The sequence below is a fragment of the Scyliorhinus canicula genome, chromosome 13 (genome assembly GCF_902713615.1).
Source record: "Scyliorhinus canicula chromosome 13, sScyCan1.1, whole genome shotgun sequence".
NCBI lineage: Eukaryota > Metazoa > Chordata > Chondrichthyes > Carcharhiniformes > Scyliorhinidae > Scyliorhinus > Scyliorhinus canicula.
The window spans coordinates 136798212-136821600 of record NC_052158.1 but is presented as its reverse complement, the minus strand read 5'-3'; the positions used below and the strand labels follow the sequence as shown (position 1 = coordinate 136821600).

The 23389-nt window shown below is 45.5% G+C and overlaps 1 protein-coding gene across 5 annotated transcripts; it reads left to right on the top strand.

Annotated features, from left to right (window-relative positions):
* Nucleotides 1–5218: 5218 nt before the first annotated feature.
* On the top strand, nucleotides 5219–20360 carry LOC119976710. Of its 5 annotated transcripts, none has more exons than XM_038817424.1 (3): nucleotides 6133–6269; nucleotides 14037–14147; nucleotides 19197–20360. In XM_038817424.1, the coding sequence occupies exon 3, from the start codon at nucleotides 19328–19330 to the stop codon at nucleotides 20282–20284; it is 957 nt and encodes a 318-aa protein (XP_038673352.1). In that variant the 5' UTR covers nucleotides 6133–6269; nucleotides 14037–14147; nucleotides 19197–19327; the 3' UTR covers nucleotides 20285–20360. The 5 variants fall into 5 exon arrangements, with proteins under 5 accessions (XP_038673351.1, XP_038673353.1, XP_038673350.1 ...); XM_038817426.1 differs by having other exon boundaries at nucleotides 6174–6264; XM_038817423.1 differs by lacking the exons at nucleotides 6133–6269; nucleotides 14037–14147 and adding an exon at nucleotides 5219–5641.
* The last annotated feature ends 3029 nt before the right edge of the window (nucleotides 20361–23389 follow it).

Sequence of the window (23389 nt, the reverse complement as noted above, 5' to 3'; positions counted from 1 at the left end):
CGGAGATCTGTTATCCTTTTAATTTGTCATAATTTTTCTTCCCTCCTCACCACCCTTTCCCTCTATGTTGTCTGCATGTGTGTATATAGAGTGGGGTGAGTTGGAAAGGGGGGGGAGGAGTTCGGTAAAGGGTATTAGATAGTCAGTTACATCTTTATCATTTTAATTATTTTACTGTTAAATAATAAAATATTATTTCTGTTAAATTTACAAACCTGGTGACTGCAGTTTATTGGACCCAGCCAAGGTCCTCAGGTATTTTAAAATAACATCTAACTTTACTTGTGTCGTGACTTTGGCCCAAGTGGGGCTGGAATTAGCCACCCAGGAGGCCGCAACAGTATTCACATTGTTTATACCATATTTCAGCACTTGTTGGATATATTTCTTTTCACTACGACATGACTTGGTGTGTGCATGTACAATAGAGAGCTCAAAAGGGATGCTAGAAATGTAAAGTTGCTTCTTATCAGTAACATTGGGGATGGCATGATGAGTTGCATCTGAAAATAGCTTCACCAAAAGCAGTGATGTGTCCTGAATGGGGAGGTATGAGAGCGCTTCTTCCTTCTCTATTGTATCACATCATACTCCAGAGGTTAAAGGCTCAGCATATCTTTGAAGGGAGGTTTAGTGAAGTGACTCCAAGACCAACTGCTGGTCAGCAAGTGCATTTGAAGCTGGGTGCTCATCATTCATTCGCAATGCAATGTTACACTTTGGCCTTAGTGTGGACAGCGAATCTCTATTATCTAGTTTATAGGACGCCTGCTGTCATCACTACAATGGCTGCATTGCCACTTCCGGTGTCACAGGATGTGGTTGGCAGAGATATATAAAAGCCAGGATTGATCCATGTGATGCTCAGTTCTCAGCCAAGGCCATTGGCCAGAATGGACATAGTAAAAGTTTTTTAAAATAAATTTAGCATAATCCAATTATTTTTTTCCAATTAAGGGGCAATTTAGTGTGGCCAATCCACCTATCCTGCACATCTTTGGGTTGTGGGGGTGAAACCCACGCAGGCACGGGGAGAATGTGCAAACTCCACACGGATAGTGACCCAGGGCCGGGATTCGAACCCGGGTCCTCAGCGCCGTAGGCAGCAATGCTAACCACTGTGCCACGACATAGTAAAAGTTATTTGAATGAGCTGGATGGCACAGTTGGCTAATCATTACGAGTAAGGTGCCATTTCCAGACGTATGATGCAACATACACTTGTTTCATGTGTATAAGGTTTCATATCTTCAGTAGTGTTTCATATCTGCATTGTGGGCGTGGCCTGACTCTGGTCGAGCTGGCAGCATGGTTCCCTCATTCACCTCTGCTGTGCAATGTTGTGCAGTGTGCAGCACACAACTATTCTTGCAACCTTGCGGGGGCATATTGGAGAGCTCCATCTGAGTGTCGAGCCATCTGAATCTCATCCTTAAAATTCCTAAGGCCTGCTCGATAGCATTCTTGGTAATGACAAGGCTGCAACTGTAGTTTCACTCTGCCTCGGACTGTAGGTTACTAAAGACGGCCATTAGCCAAGTTCTTAAGGCGTAATAATAGCCCTTGTCCCCTAGGAGCCATTCCAGATCTGTCTGGGTAGCTGAAATAGACTGGGGAGTTGTGAATTCCTTAATACAGTATAAAGCACACACTTGAAGGAAGATCTTATTGTGGTGACAAACCAACTGCACATTGATGAAGTGAAATGACGCGCGGTTCACAAAGGTGTCCACATGTTGACTGGGGTCTTTATTGCAACATGAATTCAGTCAACTATGCCCTGTACCAGATAGAAGCCGGATTTGTGAAAAGGCAGTGGCTTTCTGAGTCTGAGACTCAGAATCCATAGGGAAACGAATGTCCTTCCCCACATGAGCAGAGCACTTCCATAATGCATCTGTATGCTGCTGACTGGGAAATACCAACCATGTCTGCTGATCAGCTCTGGGAACAGCCTGACTTAAATTCTTAACACTCCTGGCCACTAAACACAAATTGAATCATAACTCTACAGGGGTACCTCATCTCTCCAAAGGGGGCACTCTGGCAATCCAAAAGAAGGGCACAAAAAAAAAGACCTCTTCTGACTTGGTCTTCTCTGCGCACTTTGGGATCCACACATCTGGAATACAAAACTTGGAAAACAACATGTCCTCCTTATCAATTTTGAACCATTCTAGGGACAGAGTTTCCTTGTCTGTCCCTATGGCCTGGGTAGCATCTGCCTCCTTGATAAACACAGATAGAACATAGAACATAGAACATAGAACGATACAGCGCAGTACAGGCCCTTCGGCCCTCGATGTTGCACCGACATGGAAAAAAAAACTAAAGGCCATCTAACCTACACTATGCCCTTATCATCCATATGCTTATCCAATAAATTTTTAAATGCCCTCAATGTTGGCGAGTTCACTACTGTTGCAGGTAGGGCATTCCACGGCCTCACCACTCTTTGCGTAAAAAACCCACCTCTGACCTCTGTCCTATATCTATTACCCCTCAATTTAAGGCTATGTCCCCTCGTGCTAGCCACCTCCATCCGCGGGAGAAGGCTCTCGCTGTCCACCCTATCTAACCCTCTGATCATTTTGTATGCCTCTATTAAGTCACCTCCTAACCTTCTTCTCTCTAACGAAAACAACCTCAAGTCCATCAGCCTTTCCTCATAAGATTTTCCCTCCATACCAGGCAACATCCTGGTAAATCTCCTCTGCACCCGTTCCAAAGCTTCCACGTCCTTCCTATAATGAGGCGACCAGAACTGTACGCAATACTCCAAATGCGGCCGTACCAGAGTTTGGTACAGCTGCATCATGACCTCATGGCTCCGGAACTCAATCCCTCTACCAATAAAGGCCAACACACCATAGGCCTTCTTCACAACCCTATCAACCTGGGTGGCAACTTTCAGGGATCTATGTACATGGACACCGAGATCCCTCTGCTCATCCACACTACCAAGAATTTTACCATTAGCCAAATATTCCGCATTCCTGTTATTCTTTCCAAAGTGAATCACCTCACACTTCTCCACATTAAACTCCATTTGCCACCTCTCAGCCCAGCTCTGCAGCTTATCTATGTCGATAAGATGCAAAGTATTCATTTAATGACTCCACCATGCTCGTTGCCTCAAGTGTAAATTCCCTTTAAATCGGCCCTACTCAGCGGTGGAAGTGTTTGCAAAGGCAGAAGGGCTGTGGCAGAATTGAGAAATGGGACTGAGGACTGGTCTTGTACTGAGAGTAGAGGGTTGGTAGGAGAGTATGTAGCTGTATGCAGCTTTATCTTTTCACTGCATGTTGTTGTATGTATTAAATGAGTCGACGCTGTCTATTGGGACAAAGTAAGAGTTGGGATTGTGGTGAATGTATAAATACTATTAATTCACCAGTATACTGTACTACGTTATACTATATTATTAACCCTGTGGGCTCCATCTATGGGCCATTGTGTGGCTTCACCCACAGGGGGAGATGTTGGAGCATGTATGGGCTCCGCCCCTTATAGGAAGTTTAAGAGCAGCAGACCTGCGGGACCGCCTTCAGTATTGTACCGGTCGCAGGCAGGCAAAGTTGTAAGTTGATTAAAACCACTGTTTACTTCGACTCGAGTCTTCGAGTGAATTGATGGTCGCATCAGGGACTTTTCTTTGCAATAATGGTTTTTTGGAGCTTGTGTGTTTATGCTGGGGTTGTGTGTTAAAGGGGATTTCTTTGTTTTCCTGGGACCGGGAAGGGAGGAAGGAGACCCGGGCGGGGGCCTCCACACTGGCTGGTTTAAGCCGGTGGGGGGGGGGGGGGGGGGGGTCTGCAGCCATGAGAGCCTGGTAGAACATGAGCCGAGCCAGGGTGAAAAGTTGGGAGAAGGGACCGATGCTGGGTGAGGTGCTTTCGAGAGGAGGTGGAGGGGAGGGGAGGGGGTTTACAATTCATGGGTGTCATTCATTGTACACTTTTGGGGATCAGATGGCCTTGAATATTAGGGGGGGGGGGTTGGGGGAGTGAACTATATATGTTAATGATGGCCATGGGCAATTCCTGATTTTAAAAAAAATTTGATGCTTATATTGCCATGCGGGCTGTTGTGTGGGGGTTGATGGGAGGATGGGATCGTTGTTGTTAATGAGGGGTTTGAAATTGTATCCGTTACCGTTTACTGCTGGGGGTAAAGTTTGAAGAAAATGGGAAAAAGGAGAATAAAAACATTTTTCTTTAAAAATCGGCCCTCCTCCTTTTACCGCGCTTTTACTATGTTCATGCCTATCGAAGACTTTGGGATTCAACTTTATGTTCCCCTTTTTGGGCTGGTGGGAACATTGAATCTATGTGGGGGAAGGCCACAAAGAATCGGGTGGGATGTGGGAAGTGTGGGAGACGCTTCCATCAAAGGTGCTCCTCTCTGGGATGTCCTCCTCTGAAGGCCCAGTGACCTACTGACCGCCCCCCACCCCCCCCCCCCCCCTTCCCCGGCCTCTCCCCCATGACCGAATCACCCTTGCTCGCTACTTCCAGGTCTGCTGTACCCTCCCTGCCCTAGGACCCCTTGCACTTATTTTGTCGTCTGATTCTGGCACTTAGGCTCAGTCAAGTAGCTCCAGTTGTGTTCACTGCAGCCCTGTCGCTGCAGGGGCTGGAGAACCGCTGTTCAATCAGATTGGCTGGCTGCTCTCTAAGATGGGACTTATTCCTGATCGAAGGGCAGAAGCCCCATCTGCAGCAAAGCTATGCCCATTGGAGTGTAAATTGCCCCCGGGGCAGTCGGAATCGGCGGGCATGTGTTCCCCGTCGAATCTTGTAGGAGGCAAACCCCTGTCACCTGAAAGATTCAGCCCACACAGTCGGATTTACACACAGTCTGATTTACTGCAGAGACTGACAGCTGGAGCAGTGGCTGTCGATGTGAATGTGCAAACATGAGTCAGCACACATTGCACTTTGGAAAGGAATAGTGGTTTCACATTGACCTATTTTTGTGGTAGAAACTGTCTGGAAACATCTTTCCCCTTTTATTGTAAAAATGTGGAAAATCCCAAATTTCTTCTCTCCCATTTTTTATATCATTATTCCAATGCGCTGTGAGAAAGCAAAAGAGAGTTTTAGCTACAACTGTAATGAAGATAGCTTCAGAGTGAGGTAATCAGATCTAGGCACAGCATGAGTGACCCAAATCTCAACATTCTTATATTACTCAACAAGCTTACGTGAGCTATCACTGTTGTGGTCTACTTGTTTTTGTTAAGAACAGTGGCCCCGACTTAACTCCACACACCCCGTAGCTCCTAACCAGAACGTAGGGAGTTGGGAAGTTAAAGTGGTGCAGGGGAGACTTCCTCAATCCCTTTCATGCCGATGTGCCTGACTCCAATTTTAAACTATAGGCTACAAGGACAACTGTCCTCAGCTGGCCGGACCTCCTTTCAAAGTGCAGATCCTCTGATGGGGATATCAGTACCCAAGTGGCATTTCAACCTCAAGCCTAAGCAGTGGAGCCTTCACCATCAGACAGAAAAGTGGCAGAAGATTCCCAGCAAGGTGTTTTTCAAACATTGTATTTGGTTTTCTTACGGCCAGGAGTACTCCAAGATCCCCCCTGCCATTAAATCTGCCTCAACACAAATTGTGTCGGAAAATCCGAGGTGAGTTCTATCTGCACGGCTATGCAAGCTTTAATTCAAAAGAAGTGACTGTATCAGAGAAGACTCTGAATTTATCATTCCTCTATCTGGTATGACTAAGGAATGTGTAGGGAGGTGTTTGTACCAGGTAACTGTTGCTGTAGTTGGGAGTGTACTTGTAATGCAAAATTGTGAAAATCCACGATTGGACACTGCACTGTGATATAGTTTTAGACTTATTTTGTGGGTGTTTTGTATAATCTAACATATATATGAACTGCTATCTAAACTTAATAAAACATGTTCACCATTTATCTACTGCTTATTTGCAAGAATTTAAATGAGTAGCTTTCTAGGTCAGTGTAACATAGGGAAGAGGAGTAGGCGGATATAACATTCAGAGTCACAGCATACAACCCCTTAAATCTTCTGATTGGTTCCTCGAGTCTTTAGCAGTGAAACCAGCCTGAAATAGCATTTGGCAGCTTGTGGTAGGATAATATTCACACACTCTCTTTGGGCTGCAAGCAGCTAACAATCCAGTAAAATGTATTTTTGATAAATAATTATCATAAAAGCCCACTTCAAGGAAGAACATGAAAATAAGCATACGTGTTGAAGATCGCATGGAAGAAACTGGAAAAGTAAGGTAAATCACATGGTTGGGCAAAAAAGAGAACAAATAATACTTGGTGAGATGACTAATGGAATTTTCTAATTTAGTTACAATGGTTATATGTTAAAATAGTTAATAATGAGAACTAATAAAAGGGAAACGTCTGTCTTGTTATTTGGAAAGTGCGAGTGGAGAATTGATACAGAAACACTATTTTATTGCATTTCAAATATCCTGTAGACTATTAGCTACCTAGAAATTAATTACTGTTTTCCAATAACCGTTGTCGCTTCACAGTGGTCACAGCAATATTGTTTCTGGTTAGAGTGGTCGTTCATTGCACTGTGAGAGTGCTGGTTATGGGCGGCACGGTGACGCAGTGGTTAGCACTGCTGCCTCATGGCACCGAGGTCCCAGGTTCGATCCCGGCCCTGGGTCACTGTACGTGTGGAGTTTGCACATTCTCCCCATGTCTGTGTGGGTCTCACCTCCACAACCCAAAGATGTGCCAGATAGGTGGATTGACCACACTGAATTGTCCCTTAATTGGAAAAAAATAATTGGGTGCTCTAAATTTATTTTTAAAAAAGAGTGCTAGTTGCACACCTCCCCTCCTCAAGTATCTAACGAGGGGGGATGGGGAGAAACAGGAAAATGCTAATGGATGAAGACAAAGATAACTAGCTAATATTATATAAGCAATTAATAAAGTTGGCAGGTTATTAACACATAATCATTGGCAAGTCGAACAGTTCTAGTGAGATAATCAGTTAAAGATTCTTAAAACAGCAAAATGGTAGATGCTATCTTACATGTTAATTGATTAGCAACCATGAAATGGCAATTACTTAGGTTCTAATAGTCATTTCCTAGTTAAATTTAACATTGTACTTTATGAGCAGCCAATTAAAAAAAATAATTCAGCTCATGCACCAGACATAAAATACTATATTAGGACTGGGTTTAACATTGTTTCACTGTTAGGGATAGACTTAACCCTCCTTTATTGTCAGAACTGACTTTAACTTCAGACATAATGATATTGTCACTGGACTAATAATCCAGGGTAATGCTCTGGAGACCCAGGTTCAAATTCCACCATGGCAGATGGTTAAGTTTTAGTCAATAAAAATCTGAAATTAGAAGTTTAATTATTGCCGATTGTTATAAAACCCATCTGGTTCATTAATGTCCTTTAGTCTGGCCTACATGTGACTCCAGATCCACAGGTTAACTCTTAAAATGACATTCAAGGGCAATTAGGGATGATCAGTAAATACTGGCCGAGCCAATAGTGCCCACATCCAATGAATCAAAAGACCTTTATTGTAAAATTACAGCTAATTATCTTAATTTTATTTAACTTATTACGGAAGATCAACCTTAACCTGTTTCTGTTATTGAGGGCTAATATTAAACCTAATCTATCTAACCAAGCTTTAACATTGCTATAATGTTAGAAACCCATAACTTAAACTAGGTTAAGTAATTAAAATTTGCCTGCAGGACCTCATCTCTCTTTCTACCAAGGTCAATAATACTAATATGAATGTCTGCTGTTTGCCCTGCTTCCTCAGAATGTTTGGCAGCTGCTCAGTGTCTTACTTGCTTCATTAGCTTTCGAATCACTCAGGTGTTCATTCACCTGAGGAAGGAGCAGTGCTCCGAAAGCTAGTGATTCGAAACAAACCTGTTGGACTTTAATCTGGTGTTGTAAGACTTCTTACTGTGCCCACCCCAGCCCAACGCCGTCATCTCCACATCATTTCTTGCTTCCGACACTAGGAAGGCAACATTTCACCCTGGAATCACATCTGTGGCCACAAACACCTATCTATTTCCTTAACTATTGAATTCCCCCCATTACTAAAGCTTTTCTTCCCCTCACCAATATGATGCACTTGCCTATGGCTGTACTCTCCAGAGGAGCTACCACCCTCACCGCATCAGAACTGAATACCAGTTATAGAGTGTGATATAAACAGGGGATCCTCCACTACCTACCAGATCCTCCACACTTGCCAATGGATGATCCCCCATTCCACCACTGCTTAACTGAGGAGTGACCATATCCCGGAACATACTATCCATGTTACTCTCATCTTCATGGATGCACACAGTGATGTCAACTGTCCGAAGTCTAAATTCCGGAGCTTGAGCCTGTCCAGCTGATGACACTCTATTCACATGCGGTTATCAAGTCACAAGAAGCATCCTGGAGTTCACCAATGGCATGAAATGTGTGTTCAGTAAGACTGAAGTGCTCTGACATGCCTTTATTTATTATACAAGTAGCTACACTTACCAAAAAGTATGTTAAGATTTAATTTCAAAAGCAAACTACAGCAGATGCTGTAGATCTGAAATAAAAACAAAATGGTGTAAATACTCATCAGGTCAATCTGCATCTATGGAGAGAAAGGGGGTTAGTGTTTCAGGTTAATGACCTTTCATCAGTTCTGAATGTGTACCAAGAGCGATGGTACAGGAGGGAGGGCTTTAGATTCTTGTTGCATTGGAATTGGTTCTGGAGAAGATAGGGCCAGCATTTGAACAAGGCAGGGGCCAACAGTATGGCAGAGAGAATTGCTGGTTCTGTTGGAGAAGGTTTAAGCTAGTTTGGGCAAACATTCAGAAGGGAGAGAAGTAAAGTTGAAATGGAAAGCAGAAAATTAGTAAGAGAGTATGGAAGGCGCAGAAACAAAATTAGCTGTTCAGTGATATAGTATAGACTTCTATGCAAGGAGTCTTGTGAATAAGGCAAAAGTAGACACTTGGAAATATGATATCACAGCTATTACTGAAACATGGCTTACAGAAGATCAGGAATGGCAGCTCAATAGACATTGGTGCAGGATTTTCATATGGGCTGAAGAGAGAGATAAAGAAGGAGGGAGGGTCACAATATATTGGATAAAGAAACAATCACAATTGTAAGGAGGGATAACATGCCAAAAGAATCATCAACAAAGGAGTTGAACTGAGAATCAAAAATGAGGCAGTCACACTTCAAAAAGTGGACTACAGAACTCCAAGCAGTCAGAGAACAAATATGTAGGCGAAGTATTGAGAAGGATAAATACACTAAACCAATGGTCCCCATGCAATATCCCCAAATTTGTTATCCACCATCGCCTTTGTGGGAACTATCTCAGCATGAGCCCCAACTTATTAAATTCTGAATGAGATACGCCCAAATTGTTAATGCCCTGGGTGAGGAGGGTTAAACTGGCTCCCTTTCTTTATTCAACATCCCAGGTTAGTCACAACAAAGTTACTTCAAAAAGGATCCCTTCCCCAGTCCCAATGTATTTGTGTTTTCAAAGAAGCCAATTTAACCAGGCTTCCTTTAAAAAAAAATTTTGGAATACCCAATTCATTTTTTCCAATAAGGGGCAATTTAGCGTGGCCAATCCACCTACCCTGCACATCTTCGGGTTGTGGGGGCGAAACCCACGCAAACACGGGGAGAATGTGCAAACTCAACACGGACAGTGACCCAGAACCAGGATCGAACCTGGGACCTCGGTGGCATGAGGCAGCAGTGCTAACCACTGTGCCACCGTGCTGCCCCTAACCAGGCTTCCTTGAGATAAAGAGTGAGTTTATTAGCTACTAAACGCAAGGAAAATAATAAAGCACATGCACATACATTCACACAGATTAGAAATGAGAAGTCAGTCTAGAAATAAGTTTTTAAAGAATTCTACGAATCAGTTCGTCTTGTCCGTGAGGAGGAGATGGTGAGGTGAAGATGGCACGGTGGCACAATGGTTAGCACTGCTGCTTCACAGCGACAGGGACCCGGGTTCAATTCTGACCTTGCGTGACTGTGTGGAGTTTGCGCATTCTCCCAATGTCTTGTGGGTGCTCTAGTTTCCTCCCACAGTCCAAAGATGTGCAGGTTAGGTGGATTGGCTATTCTAAATTGCCCCTTAGTGTCCAAAGGTAAGGTGGGGTTACAGGGTTGTAGGGGATGGGCCTGGGAAGGGTGCACTTTCAGGGGGCCGATGCAGACTCAATGGGCCAAATGGCCTCTTTCTGCACTGTAGAGATTCTATGAAATGCTGCAGCTTTTTGAGATTCATCATTCCAGTCTTGCTGCCTTCTGCTGTGAATAGTTGGTTTCGAGATTCCAGGTCCTGTGGTTCAGCTGAGAAGTTGACATGCTTTCTTTTCAGCTGCGACTTTGTTGACTTGGCTTGCTTCAACTTTTAAATTTGTTATCTACCAAAGCAGAGGTGACTGCTGCTGTCTTTCCTTCCTTCTGTCTCACACTCTGAAACCACCAGCATTAGTCAGCCCTGACCAATTTTGCAGCTGTTTTTTATCCCACTCTCCTGCACATTTTTGGAAGGCAAACATTCACAAACCTGGTCTGGGGCATAGTTTACAGGATATAATTGCTCCTGAGATGGTAATCAGCTTCCATTATCTCCACTGGGGATGGCAGTTCAAATTTGCATGGTTTCTTCCTCTAAAATATCTGTTTGGAAAAAGGGTGCAACATTCCATTGTTTCTCTCTTAGTACCACCCATACAGGAACCTCTGAAACAGTGACTGAATTTTACATTCTCAGAATTTACATCCTCCACCTTCTTTAGCTTTTTTGTCCGTTTTTAAAAACACATCACAGAATCATAGAATTTACAGTGCAGAAGGAGACCATTCAGCCCATCGAGTCTGCACACCCCTTTGAAAGAGCACCCCATTTAAGCTCACACTTCCAACTTATCCCCGTAACCCAGTAACCCCACATAACCTTTTTAGACACCAAGGGCAATTTAGCATGGCAAATCCGCCTAACCAACACATCTTTGGACTGTGGGAGGAAACCGGAGCACCCGGAGGAAACCCATGCAGACACGGGGAGAATGTGGAGACTCCGCACAGACAATGGCCCAGCCGGGAATCAAACCTGGGACCCTGGAGCTGTGACGCAACTGTGCTAACCACTATGCTACCGTGCTGCCCTTATCTTACTGAAAGTCCAATATGCCTGTCCATAATTCGAGGTTTTGCTTCATCACCATGACACTACTCTGGAATAAAATTGGTTTAAAAAGCATAGAGACTTCGGGTTGGGGGCAGGGTCAAGGGAATTGCCGATTCCCGGGAACCACAGATTTGAGCCAGGGAGGTGGGATGGAAATTTTCGGAAATGGGAGGAGAAGGGGGATCAAGACACTAAAAGATTTGTTTCTTAGGGGTTGGTTTGCAGGATTGAAGGAGCTGGAAGTGAAGTATGGGTTGGAGCAGGGGGGAATGTTTAGATACATGCAGGTTTGAGATTTTGCCAGAAAGGAGATACAGAGCTTCCCGGTGGAGCCGGCCTCTTCATTGCTGGAGGAGGTGCTGACGACAGGGGGTAGTGTCAGCAGTTTACGGAGCTATTTTGAAAGAGGAGAAGGCACCACTGGAAGGGATCAAAGCAAAGTGGGAGGAAGAGTTGGGAGAGGATATGGAGGAGGGGTTCTGGTGTGAGGTGCTCCAGAGAGTGAATGCATCCACCTCGTGCGTGAGGTTGGGGCTGATACAGCTGAAGGTGGTATACAGAGCACACCTCACGCTCATGAGGGTGAGGATGAGCCAATTCTTTGAAGGAGTAGAAGATGTGTGTGAACGTTGGGGGGGGGGGGGGGGGGGGGGGGGCTAATCATGTTCATATGTTTTGGTCCTGTCCAAAGCTAGAGGTTTACTGGAAGGAGGTTTTTGGGTAATTTCTAAAGTGGTGCACCCCGGGAGGCCATATTTGGGGTTTCGGACCAGCCAGGGTTGGAAACGGGTGCGGAAGCAGATGTTGTAGCCTTCGCTTCGTTGATCGCCCCAAGGCGGATCCTGATAGGTTGGAGAGCAACCTCTCCACCCTGTGCCCTGGCATGGCAGGGTGACCTGTTGGAATGCTTGACTCTTGAGAAGGTTAAGTTTGAACTGAGGGGAAGGATGGAGAATTCATGGGCATTATTCATTATGCACTTTCAAGAACTGGATAACATCGAACATTAGTTGGTGTGTGTGGGTGGTAGGGTTGGGGGGAGGGAGGCTGTGTGTGTTAATGGTGACTATGGGTGATCCCTAATTCCTTTTTGTCATTTGTTTGTTTGAACATGCGGGTTAATGTTTGGGGTTTGGTGGGAGGATGGGATCGTTGTTATTGATATGGGGATTAACATATTTGTTACTGATTATTGTTTATTGTTGGTGGGTGTAAATTTGGGAGAAAATGTAAAAAAGGAGAATAAAAAATATTTATTTAAAAAAAGTGAGAGGATGCACCTTAAAATGGATTCAAGACCACTTTCATTGTCCAGGATGTAGCATGTCCAACAAGAGAAGGGCAGTTACAGGTGTAGTTTCAAGGAATCAAGTTGAACAAGTGCAAGGTATATCAGTGGCAGGCCATTTGGCTGTCATGATCATATTTAGCATTGCACAGTTATAGGAAAGGACAAAGATAGCACAAGAGGTTTTTTTTAATGGGAAGGGCTAATTTTACTTAGTTGAGATGTAATTTGGCAAAAGTTGACTGGAAACAGTTAGCTAATAGAGGTGAGACGGATTCAAGGAGGAGAGAGAGTGGGTTCAGAACAAATATGTTTTCACAAGGAAAATGGGTGGATCTCCCAAATCTAGACTTGCCTGGATGTCAAAGAGCATAAATAGTAGGACAAGGCAAAAATACTGGGTGCTCAATACTGTAGAAAACCTAGAGAAGTGTAGAAACTGCAGGGTGAAATTAGGACAACAAAGAGAGGGCATGAAAAAGTTTTGACAACTAAAATCAAGGAAACCCTAATGATATTTTATAATTACATAAGGAGAAAGAGAGCAGAAAGTTAACTTGTGCGCAGAGGTGGAAGATGTAGGGATTAGGTTCCTCATGAATCCTTTGTATCTGTCTTCACAAGATCGTGACAACGGAAACATTGTAGTTAAGGGGGAGATCATAGAATTTTTACAGTGCAGTAGGAGACCACTTGGCCCATCGGGTCTGCATCGGCTCCTGGAACGAGCACCCCACCCAAGGTCAACACCTCCACCCTATCCCCATAACCCAGTAACCCCATCCAACACGAAGGGCAATTTTGGACACTAAATTTATTATGGCCAATCCACCTAACCTGCACATCTTTGGACTGTGGGAGGAAACCGGAGCACCCTTGGAAACCCACGCACACACGGGGAGGATGTGCAGACTCCACACAGATAGTGACCCAAGCCGGGAATCGAACCTGGGACCCTGGAGCTGTGAAGCCATTGTGCTATCCACAATGCTACCGTGCTGCCCAGGAACCTAATCCCTACATCTTTCACCTCTGCGCACAAGTTAACTTTCTGCTCTCTTTCTCCTTATGTAATTATAAAATATCTTTAGGGTTTCCTTGATTTTAGGTGTGTGATATATTGCATGATATAAATGTTAAGAGATATAGGGAAGGAAATACTGAAGTATCTGACCATCATTTTCCAACTCTCTCTGACTATACGGTGCCAGAGGACTGGAGAACTATTAAATCGTATCATTGCTTCAAAAGGGAGGAACAGATAGACCAAATAATTACAGACCAGCCAACCTAACCGTGCTGATGGGCAGATTATTAATAACAATTCTGAGGAATGGTATCAATCATCATTTAGGAAGGTATGGATTAATCATTAAGGCCAAGAGCTAAGTGCTGGTAAATGGTGCAGACTCAATGGGCTGAAGAGCCTCTTCACTATTATTCTGTGATTGACAGTCAGCATGAACTTAATAATGGAAGTCTACGCCTGACTAACTTGACTGAATTCTTTTTGAGGTGGTAACAAAGAGCGTGATGAGGATAATAAAGGTAAAGTTGCCATAGTCCCCGCCCATAGGCTGGAAGTGCTCGAACCACCTTTATAACCATCAACCACTTTAAAGAGAGGTAAGTGCATTCCAATCACCCCCATTCACAACTGAGTGATTTTAAAATGCTCAGCTGGAAATTGACAGCACTTAAATCTCTTTGAAGTGCATGTTTGTAAACATTGTGGATAGAGCATTTCAGGATTCCTCAACTGTGAAGGAAGATGAAGGAAGCATGACTGACAGCTGTGTGTGTTAAAGCTGTAAATCACATCCAGGAGGGGAAATGAATAATTGGCTTGCAGCTCAAGGATCTGAGGGGTCTAAACACAGGTCACTGGATTCTCTTTCCAGAAATTGACATGTGGCATTTCCTGTGCTTGAGCCAGCAGGTGTGTTGCCCAGGTGGGTGTTAGAACAGTAATTCTTTTTCACTCCTGTGTCTGGACTGCTCTCTAGCATCCAGCCAGGGATTTCTTTTCTGGGTGGCTTCCTGACAGGTTTCTCTTTTCTGCGGGGTCTGTGGGGGGTGGGGGTGTCTCCTTATTTAGGGGCTCTCTGTGGGGGTGTCTCTTTATTTGCGTGATTTCTGTGGGGGCCTCTTTATTTAAAAAAAATAAAAAATTGCTTATTGTCACAAGTCGGCTTCAATTAAGTTACTGTGAAAAGCCCCTAGTCGCCATATTCCGGCGCCTGTTCGTGGAGGCTGGTACGGGAATTGAACCGTGCTGCTGGCCTGCCTTGATCTGCTTTCAAAGCCAGCGATTTAGCTGTGTGCTAAATGGGATTGGGTCTCTGTGGGGGGGCTCCTTATTAAGGGGTCTCTGTGGGGGTGGGGTCAGGTCACACCCCCTCCCCAAACATGGGTGGAGGTGTGGTGATCCAGAACATCTGGGTGTGGGGGTCTGAATTGTGATGCCCAGGGGGTGGGGGAGGGGGTGTTGAACTGCGATGCAGGGGAGTGGTCAGCCGCATGACCTCACTTTCCGGGCACCCACTCAAAATGGCAGCGCAATAGCAGGATTCCCTTGGGGATCCCTCCTTGCCATGCATAAATCTGCATGGGAAAAGGTGGTAAATTGCTTTCTGGGATTGCAAATCAGTTGCAATTCGCATCCGGCAGGAGAATAGTCACCCAAATTAAGAATCTCGCCCACTATCTTTTAAGCATATAAAAATAGATTCATTTACCCCATATGTACCTCTTGGCAAATGAGATGTATTAAACAATGTTGTTCATTCGTGCTACACTAGCACATGTATGGTTTATACTTATACAGCCAGTGGCATATCACCACCAATGTGAGTGTGCACTCACTAAATTGTGATCACGTTGGAACAGGAGGCCTTTTTTCTTCTGGCTGTACTGATGGCTTTGGATGTTGAACATTTGAACCATTCCCTCCCCTTCACCACCTAGATAACTGGTGTGTTTGTTGTCTTCTCTAAAGAAGGTTTGTACCAAGATTTGTAGCGTATTATTTTAGTCATTGTTGCTGGCAAAATGCAAAATTTCCAGCTCATTCTCTCATGTAATGCATGTGAGGTACTTTAGACAGTAGCTTGGATTGGATTTTGTTCATTGTCATGTGTACCGAGGTACAGTGAAAGGTATTTTTCTGTGAGCAGCTCAACAGATCATTTAGTACATGAAATAAAATAAAATAAAATAAAATACATAATAGGGCAACACAAGGTACACAATGTAACTACATAAACACCGGCATCGGGTGAAGCATACAGGGGTGTAGTGTTAATCAGATCAGTCCATAACAGGGACGTTTAGGAGGCTGGTAACAGTGGGGAAAAAGCTGTTTTTGAATCTGTTCGTGTGTGTTCTCAGACTTTTGTATCTCCTGCCCGATGGAAGAAGTTGGAAGAGTGAGTAAGCCGGGTGGGAGGGGTCTTTGATTATACTGGGCTGTGTTCACGACTCTCTGAAGTTTCTTGCGGTCTTGGGCCGAGCAGTTGCCATACCAGGCTATGATACAGCCAGATTGGATGCTTTCTGGTCAATGGATAGCCACTTCTGAACAATAAAATCAGTAGCAAGGAAACTGACTAAAGACAAACAGCTCCCTGATACCCTTTCTTGAGTTCTTTAGAAAAGTATATTTTTATTCTCCTCCTTTCACATTTTCTCCCAAATTTACACCAATAATAAACAGTAATCAGTAACGAATGCAATGTCAATCCCCATATCAATAACAACTATCCATCCTCCCACCAAACCCCCAAACATTAACCCATAAATGATAAAAAGGAATCAGGAATCACCCATAGTCACCATTAACACATACAGTCCCTCTCCCCCCAACTCTCCCAAACATGTTCGCTGTAATCCAATTTTCAAAAGTGCATAATGAATAACTCCCATGAATTGTCAAACCCCTCCATCTTTCCCCTCAGTTCAAATTTAACCGTCTCAAGAGTCAACAATTCCAGCAGGCCTCCCATCCACTCCAGGGCACAGGGTGCTGAGGTTGATCTCCACCCCAACAGGATCCGCCTACGGGCGATCAACGAGGCGAAGGCTACAACATCTGCCTCCGCACCCGTTTCCAACCCTCGCTGGTCCGACACCCCGAATATGGCCTCCCGTCAGGTGCACCACTTTAGAGATTACCCTAAAAACCTCCTTCCAGTAATCCTCCAGTTTTGGACAGGACCAAAACATTATGAACGTGGTTTGCGGGGCCCCTCCCGCAATGTTCACACATATCTTCTACCCCCTCAAAGAGCCGACTCATCTTCACTCTTGTGAGGTGTGCTCTATGTGCCACCTTCAGCTGTATCACCCCAGCCTCGCGCATGAGTGGAGGTGTTCACCCTCCAGAGCACCTCACACCAGAACCCTCCTCCATACCCTCTCCCAACTCTTCCTCCCACTTTGCCTTAATCCCTTCCAGTGGTGCCTTCTCCTCTTCCAAAATAGCCCCGTAAGTGGTTGACACTACCCTCTTCTCCAGTCCCCCTGTCGTCAGCACCTCCTCCAGCAATGTGGAAACCGGCTCTACTGGGAAGTTTCATATCGCCTTTCTGGCAAAGTCTCAAACCCACATGTATCTAAATATTTCCCCCCTGCTCCAGCCCGTACTTTGCTCCCAGCTCCTTCAATCCTGCAAACCAACCCCCAAGAAACAAATCTTTTAGAATCCTAATTCCTTTCTCCTCCCATGTCTGAAAATTTCCATCCCACTTCCCTGGCTCAAATCTATGGTTCTCCCGGATTGGCATTTCCTTTAACCTTGCCCCCAACCCGAAGTGCTGGCGAAACTGCCTCAGAATTCTCAATAAAGCTATTGCTACCAGACTCCCTGAGTATTTCCCCCGGGCCATTGGGTGCGGCGCTGTTGCTCGCGCTTTCAATCCCGACCCCCACACAAACTCTCCTCCATTCTGACCCACTGGGAATCAACCCCTCTGACCCAGCTCCGTATCTTCTCCACATTCACCGGACCAGTAATAATACATCAGGTTCGGAAGACCCAAACCCCCTGCCTGCCTTCCTCCCTGTACTGGCACCTTTCTAACTCTGGCCACCTTCCCTCCCCATGGGAATGAAGTAATTATCCCTTTAATCTCTCTAAAAAATGCCTTTGGCAGGAAAATCAATAGGCACTGGAAAATAAACAGAAATCGCGGCAACACATTCATTTTAACCCCCTGTACCCGACCCGCCAGTGACAGAGGGAGACCATCCCACCTTGCCAGATCAGCTGTCACCCTCCCCACCAATCCCGTCCAACCTGTACCCCCAGATACCTAAAGTGAGACCCTGCCCTACGGAATGGCAGCCCCCCCCACCCCTGCCCCCACCCGAGACACCACTAAATATTCACTCTTGTCTAGATTTAATTTGTACCCCGAGAAAGACCAAAACACCCGAAGCAGCTCCAGTAATCCCCTTATTGACACACTCGGTTCCGACACGTATAAGAACAAGTCATCGGCATATAAGGACACCCTATGCTCTATCTCCCCCGAATATCCCTTTCCATACACCCAAACGTCTTAACGCGATAGCCAATGGCTCCATCGCGAGTGCCAACAACAGGGGGGACATCCCTGCTTAGTCCCACGGTGGAGAGAAAAGTATTCAAGTTGATTTTATACGTGAAGACACTCACCCTTGCACCTTACACAGTAGATTTACCCAGTCCACAAATCGTGATCCAATCCCAAACTGCTCCAGAACTGCCATCAAGTACCCCCATTCTACCCGGTCAAACGTTTTCTCGGCGTCCAATACCACAACCACCTCTATTTCCTTCCCCTCCGCCGATGCCAAAACCACGTTCAATACCCTCCTAATGTTCGAAAAGAACTGCCTCCCTCTCACAAACCCCTTTTGATCTTCACCTATCACCTTCGGGAGGCACTCCTCCAGCCTACCCGCCAGTACCTTCGCCAATACCTTTGCGTCCACGTTTAAAAGTGATCTGGGCCTATACGACCCACACTCCGTCGGGTCCTTATCTCTTTTAAGCAACAGGGAAATCGATGCCTGCCCCAAAGTTTGTGGTAACACCTCCTTCCCTATCGCCTCCTCAAACATCCCCACCATTAGCGGTACCAGCTTATCGTTGAATTTTAAAAAAATATTCCACTGGAAACCCATCCGGCCCTGCCGCCTTCCCCGATTGCATCCTCCCAATCGTATCTTTTACCTCCTGCTCCATTACCGCCCCTTCTAATGTAGCCCTGTCCCCATCTCCCTTTCTTGAGTTCTCGAGCTTATTGAAGTAATACAGGAGAATATGTTATAACCTCCTTTATTAGCATCATTGGGCTCATGTGGTAATAGTCCACATACCTTCTTCAGTAAAATTAGTTCAAACACCAACTCTGAAGTGGCCTTAAAACGTGTTGAAAATAAATCTCCCCTCTGTTTTCTATTTGCTGGGCATGAACCACTTCTTGTGCTGTACAGTGCCCTTAAACTTGATACGGGGCTGCATTTGCGCATTATAAAGGGAATATTGCTTGTGTGTGGCCTATTTCTTCCTGCAAGACATTTTTCTGCGCAGTTGCGCAATTCAGAGGGAACGTGGTTTCATCATTTGTGCCGACAAATTTGATTCTTTTAAGCTGAGCTGATTATTTTCTATCTTTTTGACCTTTATAGAATTGCAGTTACAGACATCAACGCACTGCGAAATGCATAAACCAAAATGACAAGATGCCCATGACAACTGATGAAGGAAAAGCTTTACACAATTTGTTCAGTCCAGTCAGAGAAGAACATTAAACAGAATCATGAACAGCTCCAATGAGACTTCTGATTACATTTTAAATGTGGTGAAGACTTCAATTTATCTGACTGATTTTATTGTCACTAGTATGTGCAGTCACATAATAATAAGTACTGTGCAGCAAGAGTTGGAGTTAAAGCGTGAGACCAGATACTTCCTCCTGTGCCAACATCTCATTTATGCTTCTATATATTTTGCCCTGTGCACCCTAACAAATGGTTTGCGACTCTTCAGTATCAACTCACCCAGGATTCTTTGCTGGATCCTGTTTGCATTTCAAATAACATTCGCACAATGCATAATGCTAACTTTAACTCTAATGTCCTTGAACGCTTGTATAGCTATCTGTTGGCCTTTGCGATATACTTCACTTGTTGATTCAACAAATAAGAAAATAACTGCAATAATGTGGGTGTTAGCGGTGCAGAATCCATTGTGGTCAACAGTATATCAAAGCCTGAATGTCTCTTTGACAGACATAATTGAAAACGACAATAGCTGCCCTAATCCAATGAATGGCTTTGCTTCAAGACAAATTGGAATCGCATCTATCCTCCTGTGTTTCACCTTGATTGTGTTGTGCTACTGTTTGATATACAGAGAAGGAAAAAGGTCTGGACACTTTGTCACCTCAAATGTTCAAGCACAGAAGACTATTTTTATTCATGGTGTGCAATTAAGCTTTTTCATTGTTCCGGTTTTGATCACAATTGGACTTGGTAAAAGGCCTAAACTGACAACGTTCTATGTGATCAATACTGTCATTTTCTCAGCAGCTCAGTGTCTTAGTCCTGTGGTCCATGGCCTCAGATGTAAAGAGCTTCGAAATAAGTTAACTAAGACCAAATTCTGCTGCTGCACTTTTAAAAATGGGAAGAGAAATGATGGTGTTTTTCAGCTGAATGCAAACCTTGCTGGTAGTACTGTGACTGATACACAGAGCAACGTCTGCAATCCCTGACAATTGCATTACTATTTTTACCAGTCTTGCATTAGAGCGATTAATAAAATTGTAAATAAAAAGAGACTATTTAGCCTATTCTGACTGTCCTGACTCTTTGAAAGAGCTAGTCAATTAGTTTCACTGCCATGTTCTTGTTCCATAATCTTGCAAATGTTTCCCCTTCAGTTATTTATTCAGTTCCCCTTTAAAGGTTATTATTGAATCTGCTTCCGCCACCCTTTCTGGCAGTGCATTCAGGAACATAGTAACTAGTTGAAAGAGTGATTAGCCCTTCTCAATAGATCTGCAAAGTTTCCCTCCAATGTTGGTTGAATATACTTGGGAAGTAGATGAATGTATCAAACTGTTGAAAATATACTATTGTTATTTGTATGTATAAGTAATAGCTGTACGCATGCATAAGAACTAGGAGTAGATCATTCAGCCCCTCGAGCCTGCTCCACCATTCAATACGATCATGGCTGATTTAATCTCTATCTCTTTTTTAAAAAAAATAATTTTCATTGAAATTTTTACAAAATATAAACATCTCAACTCTATTAACAAAACAACCGCGGTAACACCCCAAGAACAATACCCACCCAACTTCAAAAACAACTACGAACAAAAGAAAAATCCTCCCTCCTCCAACCCGCACCCTCCGTGGGGGCAGCAAGGGGAACCCCTCCACCTGCTGCCTGGCAAACGCCCTCACCTGCATGTACCTAAACATGTTCCCCGGGGGGGAGCCCAAATTTCCCCTCTAACTCCCCCAATCTCGCGAACCTCCCCTCCACAAACAGGTCCCTCAACTTCCTAACCCCTGCCCTGTGCCAGCCCAGAAATCCGCCATCAATGCTCCCTGGGACAAACCGATGGTTCCCCCGTATCGGGGCCTCCATCGAGCCCCGCACTTCTCCCCTATGCTGTCTCCATTGCCCCCAAATTTTGAGGTTAGCCGCCACCACCGGTCTCGTGGTATACCTCGTTGGAGGGAGTGGCAACGGTGCCGTTACCAGCGCCTCCAGGCTCGTGCCCACACATGACCCTGCCTCCATCCTCTTCCATGCTGCCCCTTCCTCGTCCATTACCAACTTACGCACCATCGCTGCGTTGGCAGCCCAATAGTACCCACAGAGGTTGGGCAAAGCCAGCCCCCCCCCTATCCCTGCCCCGTTCCAGAAACACCCTTCTCACCCTCGGAGTCCCATGCGCCCACACAAATCCCATGATGCTCCTGTTGACCCTCCTAAAAAGGCCTTCGGGATAAGGATGGGGAGGCACTGGAACAGGAACAAAAACCTCGGGAGCACCGTCATCTTAACGGACTGCACCCTCCCCGCCAGTGACAGCAGTAACATATCCCACCTCTTAAACTCCTCCTCCATCTGCTCCACCAACCTTGTGAGGTTGAGCTTGTGCAGGGCCCCCCAACTCCCAGCCACCTGGACCCCTAGGTACCTGAAGCTCTTCCCTGCCTGCTTCAGCGGGAGCCCACCAATCCCCTCCTCTTGATCCCCCGGATGCACCACAAACAATTCACTCTTGCCCAGGTTCAACTTATACCCAGGGAAACCCCCGAATTCACTAAGTATCCTCATCACTTCTGGCATCCCCCCCACCGGGTCCGCCACATACAGCAACAGGTCGTCCGCATAAAGCGACACTCGATGCTCCTCCCCACCCCGCACCAGGCCCCTCCAGTTCCCTGACTCCCTCAACGCCATGGCCAGGGGCTCAATCCCCAACGCGAAGAGCAAGAGGGACAGGGGGCACCCCTGTCTCGTCCCCCGGTACAGCCGAAAGTACTCGGACCTCCTCCTATTTGTGGCTACACTCGCCATCGGGGCCTCGTAGAGCAGCCTCACCCACCGGATAAACCCCTCCCCAAACCCAAACCTCTCCAACACCTCCCACAGATACTCCTACTCAACCCTATCAAAGGCCTTCTCCGCATCCAATGCCACCACTATCTCCGCCTCCCCTTCCACGGCCGGCATCATAATGACATTGAGGAGCCTTCCCACGTTCGTATTCAACTGCCTTTCCTTCCCAAACCCCGTCTGGTCCTCATGAATGACCCCGGGCACGCAATCCTCTATTCTAATTGCCAGGATCTTTGCCAGCAGCTTAGCGTCGGCGTTTAGCAGCGAAATCGGCCTATATGACCCGCACTGCAGAGGGTCCTTGTCCCGCTTCAGGATCAAGGAACTCAGCGCCCGTGACATAGTTGGGGGCAAAGCCCCCCCCCTCTCTTGCCTCGTTAAATGTCCGGACCAACAGGGGGCCCAACAGATCCACATACCTTTTATAAAATTCCGCCGGAAACCCGTCCGGCCCCGGCGCCTTCCCCGACTGCATGCTCCCTATCCCTTTGACCACCTCCTCCAGCTCGATCGACGCCCCCAGTCCCTCCACCTGCTCCTCCTCCACCCTCGGGAATCGCAGCTTGTCCAAAAAGCGCCCCATTCCACCCCCCTCCACCGGGGGTTCCGACCGGTACAGTTCCCCATAGAAGTCCCTGAAGACCCCATTAACATCTACCCCCCTTTAATCTCTATCTCATCTTCACCTTACTGCCCACTCCCCATAACTCTTCACCCCGCTACTAATTAAAAACCTACCAATCTCCTCAAATTTGTTTAGTGTTTTGGCGTCTACTGCACTCTGGGTTACAGAAATTCACAGATTCATGACCCTTTGAATGAAATAATTCCTCCTCCTTTCAGTTTTAAATCTGACACCTCTTAGCCTGAAACTAGGCCTCTCGTTCTAGAATGTCCAACAAGGGGAAACGTCCGCTCCATGTCTACCCTATCAACCGCCTTTAGCATCTGAATTACCTCAATTGGATCTCCTCTCATTCTTCTAAACTCCAGGGGGTTTACGCTAAACTACTCTGATGTATTGGGTACTCTGGATCTGTGGAGACTGCGTTTACCTTAGCAGTGACATAGACAGGCTACCAACACTTGTAATAGTACAACACTATTTTATTAAGCTAGGAATTGTTGAACACACTTGCACTGTGGGTCGACACTATGTTAGATTAACTGAAGACCTATGCCTATCCTGACCAGTCTAACTGTTAGCACATGGTGAAGGTTTGTGCTACTAGCTGCG